The following is a 20,960-nucleotide window of genomic DNA, read 5'->3' on the forward strand; positions in this document are numbered from 1 at the left end:
GTCACATTAATCTATAAAACACATAGGAAGCATTGATCAGACTGTCTTGTTTCTGAGAGTTACATAGCTTATGGTAGATATAATGCAACTCTTCTATATCTTCAGTCCTTGATTCCTTTTTAAAAATCACTTTATTTAAGCAGTTTAATAAGTGGTCACAAAATTGTTTGTTGCTGGGTTTAAATCATACAATGTACACCTTCCTTCACCAGTGAGCCCTTCCTATCACTGATGTCTCCCATGTCCCATCTTTCCACCTGTTTCCAGGGAAGGCAGAAATGCCCCTCTGACTGTCTCTGTCTGTTCTCTGTCTCTCTGTGTATCTCTCTCATTCTCTCTCTCTCACTCTCTCTCTTTTGGCATTGTCATTTATACTATTGTTATTGAAAGGGTACCTTGCATGTTAGTTTCTCCACTTTCATCTCTTAATTCTTGTCCAGAGCAGTTTCAACTGTCATTGTCTTAGTAGACCCTTCTCTACACTAACTACACTCACTGCTCTTGTGGCAAGCTTTCTGCCCTGGTCTGGACCTTCTGGCTCTTTTCTCTATTGTCTCTGCTTTTTTTTATAGATCATTTTATTTTATCTTTCTTTTCAATATACCTACTGTTCCTTTTGTGTGTGTGGTGCTGTTTGATTCTGTGGTTCACAATACACAAGACAATAATCATCACAGCTTGCTTAGAACTTGGTCTTTGGATAGTTCTCACCCCTAAAAATTGCCTACAAGAGTATAGTCTTGATAATTTGTTAATGGAACATCTGCACTGAAAAGTACCCATTTTCTGGACACAGTGCTCATACACATCTTACCCAGTCAAGTTGCAAACTAATTTTATTTATTTGCCTATTTGCATTTTAAATTTCAAACCAAAGCAGAGAAATAATAGAGGCATGACAAGGCAGGGAGATGGTAAAAAAAAGGACCCTTCAGAATAGGACACAGATTATAGCTAATATTTTTTTATTTACATTTTATTTATTTACTTTTTAGTAAGCTTAAATCCTTGAGGGGTACAGCATCACACGGATTCTATGACCGATTGCCTTAGCAGGAAGGTTGCTTCGGAATTTGGCTCGAACCATGCCACTGTTTCCATGGGCACGGGTTACCTTTCCCCAGATCACTCTGGTTTTGTTAGGTTTGCCACCAGGAGTTACAGTGTTGTTCTTTGCTTTGTACACATAAGCACATCGCTTGCCCAGATAGAATTCAGTTTCATCCCGAGCATAAACACCTTCAATTTTAAGAAGAGCTGTGTGTTCCCTCTGGTTTCGGAGACCCCGTTTATAGCCAGCAAAAATGGCTTTAGACCACAGACTTCCAGACATGTCTGTCTTCTAATTAGCCCGGGCCTCTACGGGAGTCCAAGATGGCGGAAAGAGAGTATAGCTAATATTTTACAAATATTCAACCATTAACAGTATTAGTCCCAGTACCATAACTATTTATAAAGATGAAAGAATTATATTTGCTACATTTGGAAAACAGAATAAATGACTGAATCCCTTTTTACATCTGTCTGTATGAATCAGGTTAATAAAATATTTCCTGAACATCATATGGCAGCAGCATCAGGGTGGTTCTTTGTAACTCAAAAATATAAAATTTGAAGCAACATTATGAGCACACAATCCCAGGGACGCATGCAAAAGTGACAGAGACACTGAAGGTATCTCTAAATGTCTGGTACAGGAGCTGATTGTGAGCCCCCAAATTTGTTAATAAATGCTAACTGGTGTAGTCCTCATGCTAAGCATATCTCAAATATTCTTATAAAATCAAAGTTAGATAACATAAAACCATAGTCAAAAGTTTAATCTGACAACACAACTCTAAATAAACATGAATTATTTTTTCTACTACAATAGGAAGACATCTTGAAACATATATCTTGCTCTATATTGTGGAACTAGGAAACATTAGATTTTTTCTGTAAGCTCTCATATTTTCAGGAAATTTATGTTCTCCACAGTAACAAATGTATAGCTAAGTTCAGAATTATAGCACTAAACATCGTGGCTTGAAGAGCAAGACTGACACTGACAATATTATCTCCTTTTACTGTTTTGTTATTAATAGTACTAACAGTTTGCAAGAGATGTGAGTCACATTACAGGACTAATGGTCTGCTTTATAATACTTCATCTTACTTGACTGTTTATTTCCAAGTTATTAAATATGTTCAGTATAGAAGAGACACTAAGTTCAAATAACAACATTCAATTTCCATGACTTTCAGATCTTCATCCTAATATTTATATTATACTTAAACATTATACCTAAAATTATAAAATTATATACAATTATAAAATTAAAAATTATACCTAAATTGTAAGTAATTTACCTAAATTTACTTGCCTGGTAAAAACCTTCGGATAAAATCTGAAGTTACTTTTGTAGAACATACTGAATTAAGTAATATACTTAAGCTGAAGAGTTTTAAGAAAAATGAATACGTATACAATTTTACTAGACTAATTCACCATCTATTAGAAAAGCAGTGTCCAATTATATAATAAATAGGCTATTAAGAAAAAAATTATATTCTTCTGATAAGGAAATAGGAAAATTGGGCCAGAAAGAAACTACCATGAGTAAGATACTTTTCTTGCTTGTGGCTGATGTGAGTTCACTTCCAAAAATTCTTATCATCCCTCCAAAAAACTCGGAGTGAACCATGAATAAAGAGCTAAAAGTAAGCCCTGAAACTGTCAGGTGTTGCCCTACTCCCTACCCAAAAATGGTTAATGGTGACTAGGAAAGCAAGCATCACAGTCTCAGAGAGTCTATATTCAAGTATCAATTTTCCTTTGGTTTCTCTTTCAAAATGATATTTCTAAATACATCTAATAAAAAATGATAAATGGTTCTTAAGAAATTCTTATTATCAGAATGACTAGAGCAAGGCATGTACCATAAGCAGAAATTTCTGTTTTTCATAGTGTTAAGTACTTAGCAACCGAAGTAACCAGTAAAGAACATGTGTGCCCAGAGAAATTTAACAACAAACAGAAGCTTAAAATGAAAACTTTGTGTTAGAAGATAATATAATATACAATATGCTTAAAAACAACAAGGAAGACACACGAGCAGCTTGGCCCCGCCCCCGGCGACTTCCTGCAGCTCTCCCCAGCTAGGGAGACACCGTCCCAAGACGCAGCCCGCGCGAGCAGTTTGGCTCTGCCCCTGGGGACTTCCTTCAGTATTCCTCAGGTAGGGAGACCCCGCCCAAACACGCTGCCCGCGCGAGCAGCTTGGCCCCGCCCCCGGCGACTTCCTGCAGCTCTCCCCAGCTAGGGAGACACTGTCCAAACACGCAGCCCGCGCAAATATAGCTTAACACAACTTATAGGTATAGCCAGCTCAGGCCTAATACCAAAATTTCTTAAATAATCAAGAACCCATAAAATTGGGGAAAAAAAAAAAGGTGGGCATTCAGAGACCTCTGTGCCCCACAGTCTGCGTGCTTCTCCCTAAAGTGAGTGCAGCGCCCAGAGGCCACTCCACCTGGGGCATAGGGATCCCCGCATCCACGACCCCCCCCCCCCGCACCAGTGCCCAGAAAGAGTGCATTCCCCTGGGACCATTCCACGTGGGTGTACTCCAAAGCATACCAATAGACGCAAAGAAATATGGGTAAATCAAAGAGAACCCTAACATCTGAAAATACAGAGACAGACCCTATCAAGTTTCCAAGTCCGCCAAAATGCACAGATCCATGGGAAGGTGACCTAAAAGCAGCAATGAGGAAGGAAATGCAAGAATCAAAACAAATGAAAGAAACCTTAGCTACCGAGTATAAGAAATCTATGGATGAACGAATCAGCCAAATTAAAGAAGAAATGTTAAAGAACATGAGAGAGTCCATACAAAAAGAAATGAAGGAATTAAAAGACAAAGTAACAAGCCTTACAAGCAGAAACACAGAGTTGGAGAGACACATTGAAGAACTCGAAGGAAAACTGCAAACAAAAAATGATCAAGAAACCAACAAAGAAATAAAAGGCAAAGCACTGGAAGGAAAAGTCCAGTATCTAATGAACAAGGACCAGTAGCTTATGTTATGCATACTTTTCAACTGGAATATTTATGGTAGTAGTTTACAAATTGAAGAAAATAACTACTTACACACATAAGTGATTCTGAGCTTTCATTTAGAAAATGACACTTATCTATCAACAATCTTTCAAGCTATATATTTCATAGCGATTTTCTAAATACTATAAGAACTAAATATGTAGAGAATCCCAAGAACTTCACAAAACACCATGTTTAGTGTAGGTCTTTATGTTAATTGAAAGAAAAGGATGACTATTCCTTATAGGTCATTGCTTCCTGAATAAAATAATGTGTACCAATTTAGCCTTTAAATCTTAGGTCAAAAAGATGCCTTGCACAAATTGAAAATAAAAAAATTCAATATTTTGACAAAAATACCTAAATTGAGAAAATCAAAATTGGAAATAATTTAAAGGAAGAAAATCAATCTTTTTAAAAGCATTCTCTTTTTATTTTTATATCTGTTATTAAATATTTACAAATCCTAACTAGATGTTTAGTATTTATAATGTTTTCACCAAATCTCTAAGAAAACGTGCTCTTTTCCTTAATATACAAATATGAGAAGTAGGGTAAAATATGAAAAATGCATCTCTGAGACTGTAATTAGCTTTTATTTTTATACAAAAGATACAACCCTTGCAAATGATTTTTGTAAAGCATAAAAATAAAATGAGCTCAGTCCACTGAATTATTGTAATGTCCTCATTTAAAACCACCATCTGCCAGAGATTATCTTATTTTATACTGAAGGAACATCCATTAAATATTCATCCTTCTTATCCTAGAAATGTACTCACAGACAAGATATCGGCTCTACCTGAGGAGATATTAATATTAGCCATTTTTCTTCCTCTTTGATTGAAACTTAGAAAAGAAACCTGGAATATACCCCTAAAGTGCAGTATTTTTTTAGGCTGAAGAGTATAATTTCTAAGGAAATCAATAAATTTATTTGTTCTATCTTAGAAACAAGCACTTATATGACAAAGGAAAAGTCTATTAAAATATAGCTCCGACTATAAGAATTGGCATAGAAATAAAAAACTAATTTTAATTAACAAGTGAAGAAAATTGCTACATTTTCTTTCGAAAAATAAATTTCTAACTTCCTAGACTATGTAATTACAACTGCATATTTTATGCTTTATTTTACTGGATTTAGGAAAGAAACATACAGGTTACTAAAGAGATCTAAAGAAAGTTCTTAAAATATTCATGTCATCTTTTATTCTCCATACAATAGTAATGAGAAAATTGAACAAACTGTTTAATTACAGAAAAGACTGCTAAAATTTTCAAGTAGTATATGCACACAAATTAATACCTAGGTTTGGATAAAGAAGTCCTTCCCCCTCGTGTTAGATTTCCCAGTAGAATATTTTATATGAGCAGTGAAAATATTTGAGCCATTTTTGTCCCTCAAAAAGTATTTAAACCATAATTGTACCTATCTGTAAAGTAGAATGGTGCAAATGAGAGTTTCATGCCAAACAATGATAACAAACATAATGATGACACTTTGGAAAGAAAGAATATTTCATGAATTCATATCATATTTTTTGTTTTAAATCATTAACTAGTATCTCTAGATGTCATTTACAAAAATGCAGTCTTCCATGGCAAAGATCCCCTGCTAGTCTTTTTAAACATGTAGTTCTATTTACAAGTTTCAAGATACCCTGAGGCAGAGAAGTAACAAACACTTTATAGAGCAATTCTTGGCAAACTCTACAAAATTCAAAACTATGATCCCTTTGCAATTTTTATGATGTCCTTTATGACGCTAAGACTTACCGAAAATGCTGAACAATTCTGAACAAACACAGATTAAGTTAAATAAAACTGCACTAATAAGAATGTTGTAAATAGGCTTAGTAAGTTTCCAAGTGTTTTTTTCTGAAAAAGAAGCTACTATACAAAGCTAAAAAAAAAGATATATTTATTGATATCGTTATTACCAATAGAATCTGCACAATATCCACCTTCCACTGACCATTATTTATCATGTCCTCACACACATGAGAGGTAAAAGTTTAATAAATATCCCCTATGAAAATTACATACAGTGGGGAAACAGACCAGTATCATGAGGATTTCAATACCTGTAACAAATATTTTTTTTTGTTTTGTTTTGGGGTCACACCCAGCAACACTCAGGGGTTGTTCCTGTCTCTGTGCTCAGAAATCGCTCCTGGCAGGCTTGGGGGACCATATGAGATGCCAGGACTCGAACCACCATCCTTCTGCTTGCAAGGCAAATGCTCTACCTTCATGCTCTCTCTCGGCCCCAAGTAACAAATATTTTATTGAAATTTGAGGAATATTTCCTTTAGAAGATTCCAATTATGAGATGAATCTATTTTCCTTAGACTTAAGCATAGATGAATTTTGATAACTTCCTGTGGCTAGAAAATAGATGCTATAATAAAATAATAATAATGATCAATTTTAAACAAAGTTAAGAGGCCTGAAAACTTTCACTTCTACTTTCTTAAAAACAACTGCTATAATATAAAATATTATTTTATCCTATTTGAGGGTAAGACACCATGAATGGAGAAAATAATCTCAACCCAGCACCAGCTATCATTCATGTGAGTGAAACCATTGTGGATTTCCCATACCAGTTGAGTACCAATGAAATTGCTGAATATAAGTCTAAATAATCAACATAAAAGATGACCTACATTTGTTGGTAAACAAAAGTTCTCTCCTTCAGTAACAAATTCTAAATGATAAGTACTTAGAAGTCCTTCATAACAATGTTGATTCGAGATAATAAAATTAATTTGCTTTACTAAGTTTTTTTTTTTTTTTTTTTTTTTTTGGTTTTTGGGCCACACCCGGTAACGCTCAGGGGTTACTCCTGGCTATGTGCTCAGAAGTTGCTCCTGGCTTGGGGGACCATATGGGACACGGGGGATCGAACCGCAGTCCGTCCAAGGCTAGCGCAGGCAAGGCAGGCACCTTACCTTCAGCGCCACCGCCCGGCCCATGCTTTACTAAGTTTTTCAAAGTGCTATGTGAATATAACATTTAAGGAACAAATATAACTAGAACTATGAGTCGACCTCTGCAGAAACATTTTATCTGATTGATTGTTTAAATGTCTTTTCACAGTACTGGATATGTCTTTCACTGAACTGCATTTCTTCATTTATAAAACTGCATCAGTTATTACATGCCTACTGATGATCATTAGGATACAAATATTGTGAGGTAAGTTGTGCATATTTAATTTTTCGGAAAATACTAATACAAAATGTAGGTGCTTCTTCCAAAAATCATCAATTATGTTTTCTCTATCATAGGATTGAAGAAAACTATTTTTTTTTTTTTTGGTTTTTGGGCCACACCCTGTGAGGCTCAGGGGTTACTCCTGGCTATGCGCTCAGAAGTTGCTCCTGGCTTCTTGGGGGACCATATGGGACGCCGGGGGATCGAACCTCGGTCCGTCCTAGGCTAGCGCAGGCAAGGCAGGCACCTTACCTCCAGCGCCACCGCCCGGCCCCGAAGAAAACTATTTTAACGGCCTCATAGTATTATCTGCATCTCTCTTTTCCTCCTACACTTTCTCAGTCGATGGAGAGTCAAGCTACTCGGAGTTCCTTTTAATACTGCCGAGAAGCTATGTGTGGAAAATAATTTTTATAATTGCCATTTTTATGGAGCTACTGGTATATACATACTATTAATTATACTTTTAATGCACACATCATTTTAACACCACACCACACCATTAAAGAATCCACTTTCCACTACCAGGGTGCCACAAAGACTCCAATCACTAGCTTAACCATAGAAGTTCAGTATTACTGACAAAAACCTCTCATTCTAATGACTCTGGCCATTTGTTGTTTCCTTACTATTTTTTTTATTTTCCACATATGAAAATATTGTGGGGGGGCTTGTTATTGTTGTTGAGTGTAGGTGGTGACACCTACACACAGATAATGCTAAAATCCGAAAATTCCACAAAACTGTAAATAAGTTAATGAAAAATTTAAATGTGTCTTTCTTTTTACATGTATAGTGTTATTTAGTCAATAGTATTATTAACTCTATGATAATAAAAATGTTTGATTAGCTCAGGTGTATCCTACTAACAACTTAGTAATTGGAAATAGAACTGAATTTTTAAAATTTATATAGAAATATAAAGATGTGTTATATCCTAGAAATTTTTTTAGATTTTTTACCACAACCCAGCAGTGCTCAGGGCTTACTCATTGCTCTGTGCTCAAGGATCATTTTGGCAGGCTCAGGGAACCATAGGGGATGCCAGGGATTGAATCCAAGTCAGCAGCATGCAAGGCAAGCATCCTACCAGCTATCCTATTGCTTCAGACCCCATGTAACAAAATATTCTGCTTAAGCATCTGCATTCAAACACAAAACATCTTATAACATGATTTTGTCTACTCATATATCTCCTGAAGGCCTCTGTGTCAACAAATCACTCAACTTTTTTTTCCCAAATAAATGCTCTCACGATGAGATTTGAAATGATATTAGTTAGCTATTAAGAAAGCTTTAAAATAAAATGTTTCCTTTATAAGTGCATTATTGAATAGCCTCATAAACAGCTTGATTTGTAAATTAAATATTGGTTTTCATGTTGGCAAGTAAAATATTAAATCAAAGAGATAAGTTGAACCATATTAGAATAACAGGCAAGGAAGTGTGTAGGAGGTAGCAGTAGTTTGACTATGGAACAAAACTCACAGGAAGATAGAACCTGCATTGCAAACGTTTCAATTACCTCCCTGAGGAAATCTGAAAAAAAATTTCTGCCAACTAGCAATTTCTACAAGTGAACTTTTACTAGAAATAGAAAAAAGTGAAACATTCAGTCTCATAGTTTTCCCAGGCTCACGACACTGCATCAACTCAGTGATTTCAGGTTATAATCTTTTCAAACAATATAGGTGTTGCCGGAAGAGGTCACTCCTCTTGTACAAGGATGAGAAAAATGATATTAACATTTTAGACTGAAAACTCTTTCTTCAACTTAATGAAAGGATGATACAATGCCAGGAAGAATGCCGTATCAAGGGACCCAAGGAAGAATGAATTTTTGACAGAATCTATGCATTTCAAACAAAAAAAAAGTACATTTCTATGGAGAATACAGAATATTCTTCAACCATTTGATATATATGGTTCTCCTATTTATTGACATTTGTTTCAGAAAACATGCCTGAATATATTCCATATTTTTACAAATTTGATGATAAGACATGCTGGAAAAGTAAAAGACTGATTATTTTCTGTGTTCTTTCATTTGGATATTATTTGTTGCTTTTAATATACTTCATGTTTTCTTTAGAGTTCTGAGAAAAATTAGGCTCACAGGAGGTTACTTATAATAAAAGAGTCAAATTACTACAAAAATATTTTGAGTTTGAATACTCAATAAGAAAACATTCAGTCAACAATTTAATCAAAATTTTAGACATGATTAGGAATATCTACACTTACCACATGGTATATTTCCTTTAGCATGGAAGCATGCAAGACAAGCACCTTACCTGCTGTATTATCATATTTTGCCTTATATACATTATATTTACACACACACATATATATATATTCCTATAAATTCTTGTTACTCTGAATACATCACATTAATAATATAAAAAGTTTCTCAATAGAAATCACTTACATTTTGCAAAAAGCAACACCTTTTTTGGGTTATCTGCTATCTGATATATTGCTATCAAATGTCAAAACAAAGCATTTCCCTATCATTGTAAGAACAATGAACTGCCTCCTCATATTTCTAAATGCCTCTAATGTATAACACACTTTTTCAGTTAAAAACTACTACATGTACTTTATGATTCATAAGGAAAAACAAAACTATAACTTGTAGTAAACTAAAACAATTGAATCCACTACTTACCTCAAATAACACAATAATCTGTTTTGTATCTGTAGCATTAGCCTTACTTGAAAATTAATTTTCAAGTACATACTTACAGTTTAGCTATGCTAAACATTTTGAACTGGCATATGTAGCAATTCTAAGAGCTTTCACAGAAGTCACATTTAAATCTAGTAACATCATGGACTACTCACAAATTTTGTCTTCAGATACTTATTTTTCTACTTCAAAATTTTCTTTCTTTAGATAAAATATATATAAAAGAAATTAAGAGACTAAATTAATTTATTCCAATAATGCTCTATATTTCTAAACATCAGTAAGTAAATATTTTATAAATTTGTCCACATTTATTCTGATCAATGTATTTTGTTTACAAAATAATTACCCTGACATTTTATAATATATTTTTCTTATTAATATTTGGAGAAAGACGTTGGACTAATGTTTAGTTTCTATTTTTTTTTTTTTTTTGGTTTTTGGGCCACACCCGGCAGTGCTCAGGGGTTACGCCTGGCTGTCTGCACAGAAATAGCTCCTGGCAGGCACAGGGGACACCGGGATTCGAACCAACCACCTTTGGTCCTGGATCGGCTGCTTGCAAGGCAAACGCCGCTGTGCTATCTCTCTGGGCCCTAATGTTTAGTTTCTAATAATAATAATAAAAAAAACTAGAGAAATAATACATAGGAAGGGTGTTTGTTTTGCATTCAGCTCACTGGGTTTGATCCTTGTGAAGTAATACGGTCCAAGATATTTTAAGCACAGAGCCAGAATTTAAACAGTGAGCACCCTGATTGTGTGCAAAAAAGAATATCTAGCCATTTGACTATTCTATATTGACTATTCTCTACATGTATTAAAAATAATTTGTGTCTGAAAAACTATTTTATAAAACTTACAACTATGAACAATTGAGTCACTTTTCTTAGTAGCCATATACTCTGTTATGTAGTATAGAGTAAAGACAATTCCATTAACACTTTATTATACCCATTAGACACAGGAATTGAAAATCCTAAGATTATATCTGTAATGTAACATTCTACATAGTCAATACCTTGTTACCAATTTATTTTATATTGCCCTGACATATCTAGAGAGAAAAGGAAAAAAACAACAAGCAAGTCAATCTATGCTTTCTTTGAGTTCTCTGAACATCCTCCAAATTTCTTCTCTAAACTTCTTGTCTGAGAGACTAACGAGGAGATTGGCTCTTCTTGGGTCCACAGAACTGGCCTCTTCATTCTCTATACTTGAACTTGCCCTGCATTGTTTCCCCCACTGTCTTCCCTGTAGTGTTGTTTTTCTACATGTGCTCCTCTGGTACCATCCTTGAGGTCTGGGAGAGCCTACCCGGCCGGGGAGCTTTGATGGGATTAAGTTTTCTGGGGACTTTTTCAGCCACCACACGCAGGGAATCAGGAAGCCTTTCTATACATTCTATGATACTATTTTGCTTCAGTGAGTAACTGTATTCTCATTCAAAAGATCATAAAATATTAATTTTTCAAGAACTTTATTCTTAAAAATCTTTGTTATCTTTACTATGTCTTATTTTGGTGGTCTATAGGTATAATTGAATATTATTTCCTATTCAAAGAAAACATAATTAAAAATGACCATTATATTTTTACTATTGTTTAAACTATCTGTTTAAAAGTACTTCAACAATATCTTAATTCTATTTAACACGTTAATAAAAATAACATGTGGGACTGGAGCAGTGGCTCAGCGGTATGGTGTTTGTCTTGCACGCAACTGACCTAGGACAGACTGCAGTTCGATCCCCAGGCATCCCATATGATTCCCCAAGCCAGGAATGCATAGCCAGAAATAACCCCTGAGCATCACTGGGTATGGCCCAAAAACCAAAAATAAATAAAAGTAACTTGTAGAATTTTACTCTACAATTTAAACATCTTTTAATATTATATTTTAATGTAATATACATTTTATTATTTATTTTTTTAAATGGGGAACCATATTCAATATTACTCAGGTGTTATCATGACTCAGAAATTATTCTCAGAAATTATCCTGGCCATTCTGGGTATAATATAAAGTGCCAGGGATTAAACCAGGGTCAGCTAATTGCAAGGTGATTATTTTATCTGAAATTATATATCTCTACCCCTACATGACTTTTAGCTTATTTCTAAATTGTCTATGTAATTATCATAGCCCTATTTTTTTTTTTCAGTTTTTGGGTCACACCCAGCAGCACCCAGGGGTTACTGGCTCTGCTTTCAGAAGTTGCTCCTGGCAGGCTCGAGGGAACATATGGAACGCCATGATTTGAACCAGTGTTCATCCTGGGTTGGCCACATGCAAAGCAAATGCCTTACAGCTGTGCTATCGCTCCAGCCCCATGTACATGGAATGCCAGGCCTCGAACCTGGTTGTTTTTGCATGGGCATCTTGCTAGGCAAGCGCCGTTCCCCTGGACTAGGGCTCAGGCACCTATAACCCTATTTTATATGGCAGCAATGAGTCTTATGAAAATATTGTGATTGTGTCAAATAATCAATGATATTATATGCCATTGATTTTTCACTTTTTAAGTTTTACTAAGGAGATTCACTATTTATTTTGATTTCTGAGACAACAGGATTGTAATTTTCTCATTCCCTCATTATTAAATTGAATATAACTTCACAATTCAATAGGAGAACGCATTTTAATATTCATGTAACTTTTGTTTGGTGGTAACAACATCCAGAAATATTCAGGAGTTTCTTGTGGTTCTGAAGTCAGTTATCACTCCAGGTGTCTTTCTGGGATCACATGGGATATGGGGATTAAATCCCTCTAGCCCCCTTATGGACATTTTGATGTAAATGAACATATAAATTATGAACATGCTTTTCATCCATACATCTCTACTCCCAATTCACTAACCCCCTTTTAATGTCAATTTAAAAAATATTTTCTGTTCATAATTAATTTACAAACTGTAATTGAGGTCCTAAACCAACAATGAAGGCAAATATTGAAAAGGAAGGTGAAAGATATAAACATGTAGAAAGGTGACTGAGAAATAGAGAAGAAAGAATAAACCCTCCACTGTAATGATGTGAATTATTTGCTTAGTTGCCACAAAAGTAATAATTACACTGAAACTGTGGGAACAATGGTAATTTCACAGTAGCTCATGTTACTATTATCATCCTATATCCTGATAACTATGAAATTAATTTGTTAGTACGACTGTAAGTTTCTGCCATAGCTGTTCCCTTGGTAACAGTATTATGCTACCATTGAGAAGGAATGTTTGGCAGTAAAAATGGGCAGCAGCAAGCTGATTATACAAGGAAAAGCTTCTATCTAAATACACACAGCATTCACACTTGGAAAAACTACATGGCTAACCAAATGTTCACTGTCCATTATTTATTGACTAGAAAGTTCAAATAAATATCAAGTATTTAGAAATACTTTCTATTTATTAATAGAAGACAGAATTACTAGTTTAAATTTTGCATAAAAATCTTGATCTTTGAAAAATGCAAGGAGACATTACAACATATGCAATACATTCATTTTGCTGTCTTTTTCATCTTTATACCAAATTATTACTATGATATGACAAGCTACACAAAGTACACAAACACATAAACATTGATTTCAAGAAAAATAATCAGTTTAGATGATAGTAAGTTAATGCTTAGGAATAAAAATAACAAATAATATTTTAAAAATCACTTCTTTGAAGAAAATTTTTTTAAGAAAGTAAATGTATTATATCTAGAGACAACATCTTACCTACAAAGACACAAAGTTAAAAGATGAACACCTTGCCAAAAAAATTATATTTGTACTTAATTTTTTTTCAGCATAAATTATTGAAGAGGGCAAACACTTAAAATAAGGATCATGATGCTATACAATAATAAATTTTGAATATAGAGTGGATCCTATTCTTCTAAAGAATTATGCTTCTCATTTAGTTTATAGATATTTGATCATTTGAACTCCATAATATTAAGTAAATCTCTCTACTTTAATAACTATACTTTTTTTTTTTTTTGGTTTTTGGTTTTTGGGCCACACCCGTTTGACGCTCAGGGGTTACTCCTGGCTATGTGCTCAGAAATCACCCCTGGCTTGGGGGGACCATATGGGACGCCGGGGGATTGAACCGCAGTCCTTCCTTGGCTAGCGCTTGCAAGGTAGACACCTTACCTCCAGCGCCACCTACCCGGCCCCTAATAACTATACTTTAACTAAGCATCTACACTTAGAACCAAGGCTTAACAATTCATTGGGACAGTGAAAGACATACAATTAATTTCTGATATTATAAGTTAACCTCTTCTTTGATATTTGTACATATGCAGGATTCCTTATTTACCTGAATCTGTGTCTTCACACATAAAAAGGATTAATAGTAGTACTGATATCACTTGATTATTATTAGTAAAACAATAAACCATTTTAGCATAGTACAGAAATACAGGGAGTTGAATATATACATTATTTGATAAGTTTATCAAATTAAAACATCCAAATTATTTCAAAATTATCTAATTAAATATCTGCCTTTTTATAGTAAATTTATATTTGAAAACCATTGGTAAGCTGTTTACTATGTATATGGAACTAAAAGAGGTACTGAAAAAAAGAACAGCTTTTGTGTCAAGTAAGACAAGTTCCAACCACCCAAAAGAGATACCGTATTTTATGGCATATAAGACGACTGGGCGTATAAGACGACCCCCTAATTTTGCAGTTAAAACATAGGTTTAGGCCTACATTTGCTGTATCAGACAGAACATTCCTGTGCTGCATGTGTTCCTGTGCTCATGTACCACAGTGAGCCAATCACAAGCAAAGGTTCAAAGTTTATACTGTAATAGACTTCCTCTCTGACTCTGCCCAATCTGAACAGGCTTTTGACAGTGTAGATTCGGGTACAGAACACTGTATAATTTGCATGCATATAAAGCCTGCTTGGATTGGCCAAGTTAGAGAGGCGGTCCGAGAAGCCTTGCAGTGATTGGTGCAGGATTGAGTTGGAAAATTTGTTTTGTGGCAAAATTCAGACAATTTTCATTTAGCGGCATATTGAAACATTTTTGGGGGATATACTCAGTATAAGACAACATCCAATTTTCGGTTGACTTTTTTTTTGTTTAAAAAATCGTCTTATTCGCGGGAAAATACAGTCCTTCTCCAAATTACTGAACCGTTGTTAATTTTAATTATCTATAGTGAAGTACATTTTCTACATCTCCAGTTGGTTATTTTAATATTTAAAATAAAATATAGGACTGGGCTATTTAATACAGGAGATAAATAAGGTGCTCATCTTCTATGCATGTGGCTCTGGTCTGCTGTTTGGCACCATATATAGTACCTCAAATATTAACCAGGTTTCTTCTTGTAGCAGAGGCAGGTATAGCCCATGAATACCATTTAAAATAAATAAAAGATTGAAATGTAGTTTTAGTTATACAATAAGTGTTACCATGTTTGAAAGATTATCTACTGTCTGAAAAGTCTTGTTCTTCCACAAAAAATGTTCACACTTCCTTCTTCAGGGTCGTTAGATAACACACCTGTTCCATAGAAGATATTTATGGAACTACATACACTTTTTACAGTGACAAAACCTTCCTCATCCAAAAAGTTATATGGAGGGACATGCATACAATATGTACAATGGTTACTCAGTTTCCTAAAGTCAATCAACATAACATTCCAAAAGTCTGACATTTTAGTAACCTCGATCTTTTTGTATATTATGTAATGATCCATAATCATAAAAATAAAAGGTGACCCTGCTTTGAAAATTAATCAAAGAGGCAAAAGCTGGCTCCCTGTGTGTGACACCAGGCGGGGAAAATCCGCGAAAGTATACCGGCCCAGTGGGGCTCAGCTGTGAAAGACTGTGAGTGTGACCTGTCTATGTCTGTCTACTGTCCTCTTGCGTGAAACTCTTGCGAGTGGGGCAAAAAGAGCCTCCAGAAACCTCGCTCGCCCAGACGCCATTTTCAGGGAGGGACTTCAGAGCATAAAAACCGGCTATCCTTTGCAAAAGCTGGCTCCCTGTGTGTGACACCAGGCGGGGAAAATCCGCGAAAGTACACCGGCCCAGTGGGGCTCAGCTGTGAAAGACTGTGAGTGTGACCTGTCTATGTCTGTCTACTGTCCTCTTGCGTGAAACTCTTGCGAGTGGGGCAAAAAGAGGCTCAGAGGAGCACGGCCGCTCCGCTTCGCTACGCGGCCGTGCACTCTTTCTAAGGAAAGAACTCCATTGCAACAAGAAGGAAAAATCACACTAAGAACGGCGCTATATCACAGAAGCAAACATTTCTCTCTGGACTGTCTTCTCTGTTACATGCTCGGGCCTAAGATTTGACCCAGTGTGAGGCTTCATCCACGGAGGACTCCCCTCCCTTAGAGGCAAGTCAGCCCATCCAGAAAGGGAGGAGCCAGAGGAGTGTGCTGCCTACATCATATAGACAATGAATACCACTACAACACGTAGAAAAACCCACAATACAAATGTGACAATGGGGAAACAGCGCAGGCCAGCATCAGACATAGAGAATGAAGATGACAATTCTGAGGACCAGATAATGACTGAACAACTAATCAACCTCTCAGATAAGGACTTTAGACTAGCAATATGGAAGGTGCTCAACAGACTCCAAGAAACCATGGATCGAGTTGAACAGAACACTAATAAGAACCAAGAAAATATGAAGGCAGAAATGACAAAACTCCAAACTGAAATAACATGTCAACTAACAGGCCTGAAAAACTCAGTAAACGAAGTGAATGACAAAATGGATAAGCTCTGGGACAGGGTATCAGAAGCTGAGAATAGACTTGGTGCTGTGGAAGATGAGATACATAACAATTCCATACAGCAGGAGAGATTGGACAAAAAACTTAAAGCAAATGAGCAGACAATGGAAAAATTAGTCAAAGAATGGGAACAGACGAAAATAGAAGTCTATGATAAGATCAACAGAAACAACTTAAGAATCATTGGAGTCCCAGAGACCCAGGAAGAAAATTTCCAGGAAGAATCAATGGTCAAGAACATCATTAAAGAGAAACTTCCAGAGCTAAAGAATATATGTGATCAAATCCTGCATGCCCGAAGAGTACCAACCAAAAGAGACCCCAGAAAAACCACCCCAAGACACATCCTAGTCACAATGACAAATCCCACAGATAGAGACAGAATTCTGAAAACAGCAAGATCAAAAGGGGAAATCATGTTCAAGCAAGCTTCCCTGAGATTTACAGCAGACCTGTCACCAGAAACGCTCAATGCCAGAAAGCAGTGGTGGGATATTGTGACAAGACTGAATGAAATGAATGCTTCACCCAGAATACTATACCCAGCAAAACTCACTTTCCGGTTTGATGGAAGAATACATGGTTTCACAGACAAAAAACAGCTCAGAAACTTCACAGACACAAAACCAGTCTTAAGAGAAAAACTGAAAGACCTAATCTAAGACAAGACTACCCAAAAGACACACCAAATTTTGAAATAAAGATGGCGTTAAATCCCAGGACAATTCTTTCTCTCAACGTCAATGGACTAAATGCACCAGTTAAGAGACACAGAGTGGCTAAATGGATCAAAAAACTCAATCCAACCTTCTGCTGCCTACAAGAAACGCACCTGAATAGTCAGAACAAACATAGACTCAAAATAAAAGGCTGGAGAAAAGTTATCCAAGCAAACAACACCCATAAAAAAGCTGGAGTGGCCATACTAATATCAGATAATGCAAACTTTATACTCAGGAAGGTTGTAAGGGACAAAGACGGACATTTTATATTAATCAAGGGGTACGTAGAGCAGGAAGAATTCACTCTCCTAAACATATATGCACCGAATGAGGGGCCAGCAAAATATTTAATACAACTGCTGACAAATCTGAAAAATAATATCAACAACAACACAATAATTGTGGGGGACCTAAACACGGCTTTGTCAACACTGGACAGGTCAACCAGACTGAAACCCAACAAGAATATACTTGACCTGAGGAGAGAAATGGAAGAAAGAGGCCTAGTGGATATATATAGGACACTCCATCCCCAGAAACCTGGATACACATTCTTCTCCAATGTACATGGTACATTCTCCAGGATAGACTACATGCTGGCACATAAAACATACCTCCATAAGATCAAGAGGATAGAAATTTTGCAGACTACCTTCGCTGACCACAAGGCTCTGAAATTATTTGTGAACTCCAAAGGGACTCAGAAGAAACACTTTAACACCTGGAAGTTAAACAGCCTCATGCTCAATAACCAGTGGGTCCGAGATGAAATCAAGGAGGAAATAAAAAGGTTCCTGGAAACAAATGACAATAAAGACACAAACTCTCAGAACTTATGGGACACAGCAAAAGCAGTACTGAGAGGAAAATTTATAGCTTTGCAAGCACACATCAGGAAGGAAGAAGGAGCTTACCTGAGTAGCTTAATGACACAGCTAATAGAACTAGAAAATGCTCAACAAAAGGACCCAAGAACAGGAAGACAGAAGGAAATAACAAAGCTGAGAGCAGAAATCAACGAAGTGGAAACTCAAAAAACAATCCGAAAGATCAACGAAAGCAGAAGTTGGTTCTTTGAAAAAATAAACAAGATTGATAGACCACTGGCAAACCTAACAAAGAAAGAGAGAGAGAGAAACTTGATAACTCGTATCAGGAATGAAAAAGGAGAGATCACTACTGATATGACAGAGATTCAAAGGGTAATCAGAAACTACTTTGAAAAACTCTACGCCACTAAAAATGAGAACCTGGAAGAAATGGATAAATTCTTGGACTCTTATAATCTTCCACGGTTGAAGGAAGAGGATGTAGCATATCTAAACACCCCCATCACCATTGATGAAATTAAAACAGTAATCAAATGTCTGCCGAAAAACAAAAGCCCAGGTCCAGATGGATTCACTAATGAATTCTATCAAACTTTCCAAGAGGAACTACTGCCAATCTTGGCAAGACTCTTTCATGAAATTGAACAAACAGAAACACTTCCAAATAGCTTTTATGAAGCCAACATCACCTTGATACCTAAACCAGACAGAGACGCTACCAAAAAAGAAAATTACAGACCAATATCACTGATGAATGCAGATGCAAAGATCCTCAACAAAATCCTGGCAAATAGGATTCAATGCCTCGTTAAGAAGATCATCCACTACGATCAAGTAGGTTTCATCCCAGGAATGCAAGGCTGGTTTAACATCCGTAAATCTATCAACATAATACACAACATCAATAACAAGAAAAATAAAAACCACATGATCATATCAATAGATGCAGAGAAAGCATTTGATAAGGTCCAACACCCATTCTTGATCAAAACTCTCAGCAAGATGGGAATGGAGGGAACCTTTCTCAATATAGTGAAGGCCATCTACCACAAGCCAGTGGCAAATATTATCCTCAATGGAGAAAAACTGAAAGCCTTCCCTCTAAATTCTGGCACAAGACAAGGCTGTCCTCTCTCACCACTCCTATTCAACATAGCACTGGAAGTACTTGCTATAGCGATTAGGCAAGAAAAGGATATCAAGGGAATCCAGATAGGAAAGGAAGAAGTCAAGCTCTCACTGTTTGCAGATGACATGATACTCTACTTAGAAAACCCTAAAGACTCTATCAAAAAGCTTCTAGAAACAATAGACTCATATAGCAAGGTGGCAGGCTACAAAATTAACACACAAAAATCAATGGCCTTTCTATACACCAACAGTAATAAAGAAGAAATGGACATTAAGAAAACAACCCCATTCACAATAGTACCACACAAACTCAAATATCTTGGAATCAACTTGACTAAATATGTGAAGGACCTATACAAAGAAAACTATAAAACTCTGCTCCAAGAAATAAGAGAGGACACACGGAAATGGAAACACATACCCTGCTCATGGATTGGCAGGATTAACATCATCAAAATGTCAATACTCCCCAAGGCATTATACAGATTTAATGCCATCCCTCTAAAGATACCCATGACATTCTTCAAAGAAGTGGATCAGACACTTTTGAAATTCATTTGGAACAATAAACACCCTCGAATAGCTAAAGCAATCATTGGGAAAAAGAATATGGGAGGAATTACTTTTCCCAACTTTAAACTGTACTACAAAGCAACAGTTATCAAAACAGCATGGTATTGGAATAAGGATAGGTCCTCAGATCAGTGGAATAGGCTTGAATACTCAGAAAATGTTCCCCAGAGATACAACCATCTAATTTTTGATAAAGGAGCAGGAAATCCTAAATGGAGCAGGGAAAGCCTCTTCAACAAGTGGTGTTGGCACAATTGGATAGCCACTTGCAAAAAATTAAACTTAGACCCCCAGCTAACATCATGTACAAAGGTAAAATCCAAATGGATTAAAGACCTCGATATCAGCCCCAAAACCATAAGATATATAGAACAGCACATAGGCAAAACACTCCAGGACATTACAGGCATCTTCAAGGAGGAAACTGCACTCTCCAAGCAAGTGAAAGCAGAGATTAACAGATGGGAATATATTAAGCTGAGAAGCTTCTGCACCTCAAAGGAAATAGTGCCCAGGATACAAGAGCCACCCACTGAGTGGGAGAAACTATTCACCCAATACCCATCAGATAAGGGGCTAATCTCCAAAATATACAAGGCACTGACAGAACTTTACAAGAAAAAAACATCTAACCCCATCAAAAAATGGGGAGAAGAAATGAACAGACACTTTGTCAAAGAAGAAATACGCATGGCCAAAAGACACATGAAAAAATGTTCCACATCACTAATCATCAGGGAGATGCAAATCAAAACAACGATGAGATACCACCTCACACCCCAGAGAATGGCACACATCACAAAGAATGAGAATAAACAGTGTTGGCGGGGATGTGGAGAGAAAGGAACTCTTATCCACTGCTGGTGGGAATGCTGTCTAGTTCAACCTTTATGGAAAGCGATATGGAGATTCCTCCAAAAACTGGAAATCGAGC

The 20,960-nt window shown here is 36.1% G+C and overlaps 2 protein-coding genes across 2 annotated transcripts in view; both read right to left on the reverse strand.

Moving 5' to 3' along the window:
* The window catches only part of DPYD (dihydropyrimidine dehydrogenase), a 934,958-nt gene that overhangs the window by 752,350 nt on the left and 161,648 nt on the right, over positions 1-20,960 (reverse strand). The gene's annotated exons all lie outside the window — the stretch shown is intronic.
* Positions 968-1,368, reverse strand: LOC125997391 (60S ribosomal protein L35a-like). The gene has a single exon (XM_049765829.1). It carries the CDS (start codon positions 1,331-1,333, stop codon positions 1,001-1,003), a length of 333 nt encoding a protein of 110 aa, XP_049621786.1. The 5' UTR covers positions 1,334-1,368; the 3' UTR covers positions 968-1,000.

The sequence above is a fragment of the Suncus etruscus genome, chromosome 19 (assembly GCF_024139225.1).
Source record: "Suncus etruscus isolate mSunEtr1 chromosome 19, mSunEtr1.pri.cur, whole genome shotgun sequence".
Classification (NCBI taxonomy): Eukaryota; Metazoa; Chordata; class Mammalia; order Eulipotyphla; family Soricidae; genus Suncus; species Suncus etruscus.

Bases quoted from the DNA above. Each gene is read 5' to 3' on its own strand.
- LOC125997391 (XM_049765829.1), bottom strand. From the start codon at position 1,333: ATGTCTGGAAGTCTGTGGTCTAAAGCCATTTTTGCTGGCTATAAACGG.